At 40.4% G+C, this 9,168-nt stretch overlaps 1 protein-coding gene across 1 annotated transcript in view; it reads right to left on the reverse strand.

Annotated features, from left to right (window-relative positions):
- Phlda1 (pleckstrin homology like domain family A member 1) overlaps nt 1–298 on the reverse strand; it is a 3,294-nt gene extending 2,996 nt beyond the window's left edge. Inside the window, exon 1 of the mRNA XM_010639596.3 lies at nt 3–298. Within this exon, the coding sequence (XP_010637898.1) occupies nt 3–242 (240 nt within the window). The 5' untranslated portion in view covers nt 243–298. The remainder of the gene's footprint in view (nt 1–2) is intronic.
- Between the last annotated feature and the right edge of the window lie 8,870 nt (nt 299–9,168).

Genomic DNA, 9,168 nt, shown 5'->3' on the forward strand with positions numbered 1-9,168 from the left:
CGGCAGAGCTGCAGCCGTGTCCTTATGCGCCACCAGGTCCCGGAGGTCCGAGCTGCCTGGCCTCTGCCGTCCTCTTGCGAGCGTTCACTGAAGGGCACTGGCCGGGCCCCCTCGCGGCGCTTTTGAATGGGCCATCCTCCCCACCCCCGAGTGACACCCAGCGGAAAAGGCGGCTCCTGGCGCCCGCACCGCGGGGAAAAGCCCAGCTCGGCAAGGCGCTCGGCTGCCGGCGCACGCCTCATTAACTTGGGGCCTTCCCAAAGCCGCGCGAACACGCCCCCAGCGCCCCTTGCTCCGCCCCTCGCCACCCACTCACTTCCGCACTTTTTTGCCTGCAAGACGGCACGAACCGAGCCCCGGAAACTCTTCTCCACCCTGGGCGATAAGAGGGCGCCCCTGCTGCCCAGCGATGAATGCCGATGCCCAGAGGGTGCTGAAAGGTCGTCCCTACTGTCCCGCCTCTCCCTGCCCAGTGGACCGCTCTGTTGACAGCCCGAGTGCGCAGGGAAGGCAGGCAACAGCTGCAAGACAGTGCTTGGGATACAAAGCTGTCTAACCTCGGGTTGAAGATCCTATGGGACCAGTGTGGGATCACGAGCTGCCAAGTCCCTTGCAAGTATCTTCCTCAGACCCGTACGTAAACATTTCTGTTTACAAATGTTGAAGGCCGAGAGAACGTCTGTCTTTTCTTCTTGGCCGTTGAGTTGCTCCTCTTGGAGCAGTAAAGGGCTCTCTTCAGGTCGCATCCTTTTTCTCGATCCAGGAGCTCAGGCACTAGCCGATCTGCTCCACCTGGACCACAAGCTCTGTTGCTTCCTTCAAGACCTGACCGTAACAGCCTGCAGTGTCTTTCAGAAGTTACTTAGCTAACTACAAACCCGGGGAATGTCAGGTACTGTAAGATCCCACATTTCAAGGAATAGCCTGGCCCTCCAACTGCCTGGTCAGCCTTGAGTCCCTTTCTACAAAGGTATAATGGGCCCAATCTGTCTTGGAACCTATGTGACCCGGGAGGGGAAGGTAGAACCCTACTGCTCCCCCCGCCTTCCTACATTTAAATAGGGTAGTAAGGGGGTATAATTCGAGGTCTAGCGTCCAGTTAGGGTGTCATTCGTTAGATAAATAAGGAGCACCGCGTATGTACCGACCCCGAAGACGACGCAGATAATTGCAATAAACTAAGGGTAGACAAGTTACAGTTGGCCAGGGTAAGAGAAAAGGCTGCTGTGCCCAAAGTGGTGGGAGAGTCTAGCTCTTTTGCTCATTAAATGGCTAGGAAAAAAGAATTCAAGAGAAAACAAAGCGAGAGATGAGTTTAGAGTTAAGCAAGGGTCATATCCCTTGTCATGCTAAATTTAAAATTTTAGCGTGGTAGCACATGCCTGTAATCCCAGCACACAGGAAGCTGAGGCAGGATAGCAAGGAGTTTGAGGCCAGCTTGAACTATGTAACAAGGCCCTGTCTCATAAAACCAAATAAATTCAAATTTCTCAACCTAATTCTATGGAAATGAGAAAAAGGTTTTGTTTTGAGACAGGCTCTTACTAAACTGCTAAACTGCCCAGGCTGTTCAAACTTCTCATCCTGCCTCACCCTTGAGTCCTGAAACTTCATCTAGGAACACTGTCTGATAAAATAGGACAATTTCAACACAATCATGAGTCCAAATAAACAGCACCTAGTCTGATCCAGGCCTTTCAGTTATAAGTCCTTTGAAGAGAAAGGCAATTTAAGTTGTATGTACAGATTTCTAGTAAGATCATGAAAAGAAAAAAGATTTACAATTCCACATGGCAATGACAAACACTAGAACATCTCATTTTTTTTTCTGCCTTTAGAACAACTGAGCATTCCAGAAAATTTCTACATTACCAGCTGTTCATACTTTTAACAATGACATTCTTTAGCTCATTTGGAAAAGATACTTCCTTTAAGTCCTTAATTCAGTATGAGGGCAGGTGAGTTGACAAAAACACTTCATATGGGGAAACATAAGCCTGACTGGGAAAAAATAAGATGTGAAGTGGAAGGCCAATCTATTTTCTTAGGAGAATTCAAGTGTGGTGTTATGTTGCCTTCTGCAGTTCACTAGAATATAGCAAATGCTTTCTGAATTGTCTGAATTAGCAGTACAATTTTCAAAAGCACCCAGTTAATAACTAGAAACTTTAAATCTCAGAATTTTCTATTGTGTATTTCATAATGATCTAGTAACTCTAAAATCAGCTCAAGTCTGTATAGGTTCTCACTACCCACAATGCATCAATTAGAAATCTTAAAACAGTTTAAGAATCTTGCATATTGGTTACACCTTTGCCTGTTTCAAAAGTTACCACCAATTCAATGAAATAGTCGTATTTGCCAATTTTTAGGAAAATTCATCAAAAAACGTTATAGGCTGTGTATATAAAATAACAACATATATGTCACATCCAGGTTAAAGTTTAGAAAACTAACTCGCAAGTCATTGGTTTGGTAAACAAATTTGAAACAGCTAACTCAAGGTGCATTTAAAGGATGGTGATAATTATGTCAGTTGTTTAGTTTCTGCTCTTGGATAAAGGTCATTACCCAGTATCAAGGATCTTACACTTGGTTTTCAACCTGCACTATCACTTTCTCAGTGTCCTCCACAAGCTGTTCTCCCCATATCAATCCTTGATTCTCTTTATATTCAATTTTTTGTTGATCTTTCCCAGTCTCATTACATGCCAGACTCCTTTACACTCTTAGCTTATATCCAACTACTTCTTGCCATAGAATAGACTACAGTTTAAAGAACAATTAACATAATCAGGCATGGTGGGGCATCCCTGCAATCCCAGCAGTCAGGAGGCTGAGACAGGACAATCAGAGTTCAAAGAAAGCCTACCATGCCAGGCAAGGAACGTGCATAAGTAATGTTCACTTGGTTCACTAGAGCAAAGACTGAGAGAATTTAGAAGTGGGATTAATAGAGCTATTGCTTCAAAAAAAGAAAAAGGAAAGAGCACTCTAGATAAAAGGAATCTACAGGTTTGTACATATTGTTTCTGGCTGGACCATGTCCAACAGGGGCTTGGAGTACTTAAAAGTTCAGTTTTCAAACAGCATTAGCCAGTTAGAATGGCTGTAGTGAAATATATATATCTTTGATTGACATATTCCTAGCCAGTGCTACTGTAGGGTGAAAATTATTTTTTCTTATACTTCTCTACAGTACTTGTGTTTCACAGACCAAATCTAAGCCCCCAAACTGACCTGTTCCGCCTGCATCCCTCTTCTTGGTTGATAAGAATTATAGTTGCTCAGACCAAATAGCCTTGGATTGGTACTGTCCTTACTCAGACCAAAAGCCCTTTCTCTAGAGCCCTGACCTTTAAGATTGTGTGCTCTAGAGTCGCAATGGGACACTTACTCTAGACTGTATTCCAGATACCCAGGACTCCCAGTGTGCTCCAGACTGTCCGAAGGAATTCAGTGCCACCATGGTGTACAGTGTTGTGCACAGGGGCTAGGCAATTTGAGTACGTAAGGCTCCACACAAATGTGCAGAGGCCTAGTTCAGAGTGAGGAGTGAAGAGAAAAGGTGTATGCATTGAAGATCAGCTCTGCTCACAAGTTACCTTCTGGCATAAAGTTAAACTTGACTTCCAGGTTCTTCCAAAAGGGTGTTATTTGTCAGAGAGATCTTATCAAAACTTCAAATGCAGTTTTCCCACTGTACTCCTGCCCAGGACTGCCAATATGCTAGAAGCATGACTGCCTTGCTGTAACCTCTCTCCTAATACATAAATCTGCACATTTAGTCAGGAATTCTCATCGGTTATTCCTTCAGATTACTTTTGAATTCTACTACCTCATTACTAACCTGACCCTAAATCACTTTCATCTCCCCTCTGAATTACTATAATGGCCTAACTTGTCTGATATACCCTTGTGCTATTTTCAACACAGCAGTCATTCCAGTCACATTTAAGACTATGCTCAAATGTCACCTTCTCAATGTAGCCTCCCCTGATTACACTACAACCATCTGATTCCCCTTCACTTATCCTATAGTATTACCTATTATCTACAGCTAAGCTTTTCCAGAAGGCAAGTATCATTTATGTTAAGATTTAAAACTACCAGAAAACTATTCACCTTAAAAACAAATTTCTTAAAATGCTTGTCATTTTCAGTAACACACCCTACTTTTGAAAACAAAATTATGAAAACTCCCAAAACTTGCAATACCAATTATTTGGTCTATTTTAAAATATGTAACTAGTACTATATATGTCAGGTCTGATTCTTAACTGCTGTTATATTCCATAGAGGCCATCTAAATTAAATTCTACATACCTTTTCCAAGTAATTTGTTACTGTGAGGTATTTATGTAAGCTAGTATTCTTTTGCCAAGTAGGAGTCAACAGTAATGAAGCTCAAGTTTTATTTAGCACTTAAATAGTTAAATACTTACAAGATTTAATGGAACTTAGTGAGAACTGAATGGAACAAAGGTAAAATGTCTTTCAAGAAATAGTTGAGGGCCGGGAATTTAGCTCAGTGGTTCTACCACCTGCCTGGAAAGCACAAGGTCCCTAGTTTGATCTCCAGTACCAAAATAAATAAAAGTAAAAAAAAAAAAAAATTTGAAAAGCCTCTATCTTACAAAAATGTTCTATCACCCCCAGCAGTACATAAAGCACAACCAAATCCATATGCAGAGTGACAAGATTAAATTACTTTCGTCAAACAGACCTATCTAGACTTTTGTGTCTGGCTACCCTTTCTGCCTAGCTGACGAATGCCTCCTAGTGACCAACTTGTGTAACACAACTGAATAGTATGGTTGCTTAGTTCTATAACCTTTTTATGGATCAAACAACGTTAGTAGTTTCTACCATTCCTGTGCCAGCAATCTAACTTCTCATTTCCCTCATCTAAACTATAAAGAACCCCAACCATTGGATCCACACTATTACATAGATTGTTATCTGATTTTCTCTTCTATATAGAAAAATTTCCCATCACCTCCCATCATATGGCATTCCACTTCCTTTTCCTGGCAAGGAAAATTCTGTACAGCATCTTGCACTAGTGATTAGTTTTTATTCCTCCCAGTCTTAAGTGAGTTTGTCCTGCATCTGCTTACACTGACAACTTAAAACTGAGTTGACTGCTACTAGAAATATTCAAGGCAAAAAGGCTGAAGACATCTTGATGTCTAACTAGAGGCTGGTGACGTGTTTTAGTTTTGAAGTGACAAATGAAAATGTAGGATGAATAAAGAGTAGGGTTTTGGCTTGTTTTAGCCCTAAATTTAAAACGAATCAACAGCAAAGGTAGGGAGGGAGGTAATTTTAAGAAGGCTTAAAAAGAAACACTGTTGCCACAAAACTACTACCACTCAAAACTCTGGGGTGGCAATGAGACACGAGATACTCCAATGACTGACACTAGACATATTGGTGAATATTCTTCAGTTTGAGCATTGGTCTGGCTAAATGGTATTCAGGCCTCTACCCCCGAGTAAAAGACCATGAACACATAAACTTCTATTTAAACCAGGTCAATGCTCCTATTGGCAACTCAAATATCTGATGGCCACTTGTGTTAAATCCTTTTATGTGAGGGACTACATTTTAAAGCCAACTCCTTTTGCCTTCCCCAACCTTGGACTTTAAGTATATATCCTATCTTGTGCCATCTTTCCAACACAGCATGTAGTCTGAAAGACACTATTCACCTGAGTTACTGATCTGTACCACAACACGCCATTTTTAGGCAAGAGGAAAAGCAGGAGTGCTTGTAGAAAATTTCAAAACAACACTGACAATGGAAAAAAGATGACTGGGTGGTTTAAGTGATAAGATTACTCCTGAGAAGGAACTCAGACATTTATTTCCAGGCCAGGGATCAGAAGGTGGAAGTTGCAATTACAGATGATAGGATTACAGAAGGGCTCACGCAAGAAAGGGCTAAAAATAGAGCAGAGTAGCCAGGTCCAGAAATACGGAAAAAAAATTTACCAAAATGGAACTCAGGAAATCTTTCTGCAGCAAACTTCTCCAATGCCACTACACATGCTTTAAAAAAGCCAAATCCCACTAGAGGGAAATTTAATGCATAATTCTAATTTGAATTAACAGTGTCCCTTATAGATTAGAACCTGTAAAATGTATTTTTTAAAATGAGTATATACTTTTCCTTGTCAGTCTCAACCTATGTGTAGGTATATTCTGCAAAAGGTTATCTTGCAAAATAAAAATTAAAATACTAGGGATGAAATCTAGGTTCCCAGTGAAAGGTGATCTGGGACTTGGCATGCCAAAATTTCCTTTCTTGGGCCTGTTCACTTATTTCTAAAATACAGATATTTGCTTTTGTATTTTTCTAAATGTCATCAATGTTTGTGTAAACACCAAGTTATTCACACGCTTTGTGGCAGATATGATTGTCAGTCATATCTTCCATTTTCCCAATTCCTAAGACTGTGCGCCCTCTGGAGGCATGAATTATAGGCTTCCTTTTGAAGGAGACTGAATGTCAGTATCTTTACATCTCCAGTTAGTTGCCCAGAACCTACACGTGAAATGTAGGGCTCCAACATACATCTGGATAATAAAACAACTTGCCAAGGGCAGAAAGCAGCAGCAAGCAACAAGGTGGAAGCCTCAACTTGAAAACCACGAAGCTGCTCCATCAGTTCCACATCTAGACCCACATCTAAACCAGAGAAGTGGTGGCAAACCTATGGCACACATGCCACAGCTAGCCACTATTACTGGAAGCGCTAAAGCTCACTGCCTTAGAATATCTTGGTTTAATCCAGGTGTGGGAAGTCAAGGAAGGAGGATCACTGCAAACTCAAGGCCAGCCTAGGCTACATGAATACTGTCAAAAAAAAAAAAACGGCAAAGTTGAGTAAAGATAGGCTGGGATGCCAATCTCCAGCTTGTTCTGAAGGCAGTAGATAATTAACTCAAGCCAACTCAACAGAAAAGGCAACACACCTGGCCTCCCTCTAGTTTTGCCATTTTTGTATGACTAGCATACTCCAGGTGTAAAACCAATCTGATCTCAAGACAGACTTCAACTTTGAAAATAATCCCCATGGACAAGAATCCAGTTAAACGTTAGAACTAAGATGGAATGACTAATGAAAACTTCATTTAAATGGTTCTACAATCATTTCTAGATAGTGCCAAAGAAATTAAAGTTATTTTTTTTAAAAATTGACTTTCTAAATTCAGCTTACTTTGAATTAAAAGCAAATTCCTCCCCCCCATCTTTGCTATAGCAACCTGTGAATTTTCTGAAGGGCACACTTTTGTACATATATAATAGCTACCTCAGTGTTACGTAGATATAGGAGGCTGTTTTGTTACCCAGGAAGATTTTGGCCTTTAAACCAATAAAAAAACTACTAGTTATGAAATTAACTTCTGAAGTCAATTCACAAGACTCCAGTTAAAGCAGTTTATGAATTTTTTAGTCTAGTGTTTGATCTTTCGTGTTTTTATTCATGGTCCCTTATTACAACACAGGAAGTTCACCTATTATTGTCAACTGGATAAATGAATTCCACTTTTGAAGGCAGAATTATGGATAGGAACAGACTAGGAAAATTCTTGTGGTGTTGAGTTGAATTTCAAAGTATTCAGTGGTTAATTCATTTTTAACTTGAATGTAATTTTCTAGGCCAGTGCTAGCCGTTTAGAGCTTTTAATGCTAACAGCCAGATGAAACATACAGACTGTGCTATACAGACAAGTTTACCACCAGTGCCCTAGGTCTTTCACCTGAAAGACAAGTGCCCTCATGAATAAACACACCGTATTATAAGTTTCTGAATAACATTCCCCAATATAAGGAAATATAGCTGGAGAAATGGCTCATTTTAGGCCCAGGACAAAAAGGAATTTGATGAACCTAGAAAACTGTTCTAGCCATGGCTTCACTCAAAAAATGAAGAGGATACATCATCCAAAGCACTTAATAAACTACTGAGTAAATACAAGGCAATATAAAAATCTAAAACAAATTATGATTGTATTTTAGGATTTACTGACTTGGACTCACTGCTCACTAAAGAGTATCTTCATAATATTGGGAAATACAATATGAAACTATACTACAAATCCACTGTGATAAAAACAGCATGGTACTGGCAAAGCAGACCTGAGGATCAGTGGAACAGATTGGAAGACACAAAAACAACTCCAGATGTACTCAGCTACCTCATCTTTGACAAAGGAGCTGCCAGTCCCCACTGGAGGAAAGATAGCCTCTTTAATAAATGGTGTTGGAAAAACTGGATCTCAACCTGCAAAAGATTAAAACTAGGCCCTTATCTGTCACCATGCACTAAATTAAAATCCAAGTGGATTAAAGACCTAAACACAAAAACAGAAACATTAAACTTGCTGGAAGATAAGTTAGGCAGAACTCTGGAAGACATTGGCATAGGAAAAGACTTTATGAACAAATCCTCAGTGGCAGGGGAACTAGCAGAAAGAATCAACAACTGGGATCTCATCTTATTAAAAAGCTTCTGCACTGCAAAAGAAACCTTCAACAGAACTAAGAGACAACCTACAATGTGGGAAAAACTTTTTACCAGCTGCTCCTCAGACAAAGGACTATTATCTAAAATATATAAAGAACTCAAAACAACCAGCCCCCCCCCAAATATAAAGACCCAATTCTAAAGTGGGCATCTGAAATGAACAGATATTTCTCAAAGAAATAAAAGCAGCAATATATAAAAAAATGTTCCACATCACTGGTCATTCGAGAGATGAAGATGAAAACAACACTGAGATTTCACCTCACCCCACAAAGAATGGCTGCTATAAAGAAATCACACAATAACAAATGTTGGCGCAGTTGTGGGGAGAAAGGAACGTTTCTCCATTGTTGGTGGGAGTGCAAACTGGTGCAATCACTATGGAAGTCAATATTGAGATACCTCAAAGAACTAGGATTAGAGGTTCCATTTGACCCAGCCACTCCTCTGTTGGGTTTCTTTCCAAAAGAAGTGAAAGAATCATACCACAGTGATATGTGCGTACCCATCTTTATAGTGGCAGTTTGTAATAGCTAAAAGTTGGAAACAGCCCATCTGCTCATCAATTGGAAACTGGATAAAGATGTGGTTTTTCTATAAAATGGAATACTACTCAACCATAGAATGAGAA

The sequence above is a fragment of the Fukomys damarensis genome, unplaced genomic scaffold, assembly GCF_012274545.1.
Source record: "Fukomys damarensis isolate Sample0158 unplaced genomic scaffold, DMR_v1.0_HiC HiC_scaffold_15, whole genome shotgun sequence".
NCBI lineage: Eukaryota > Metazoa > Chordata > Mammalia > Rodentia > Bathyergidae > Fukomys > Fukomys damarensis.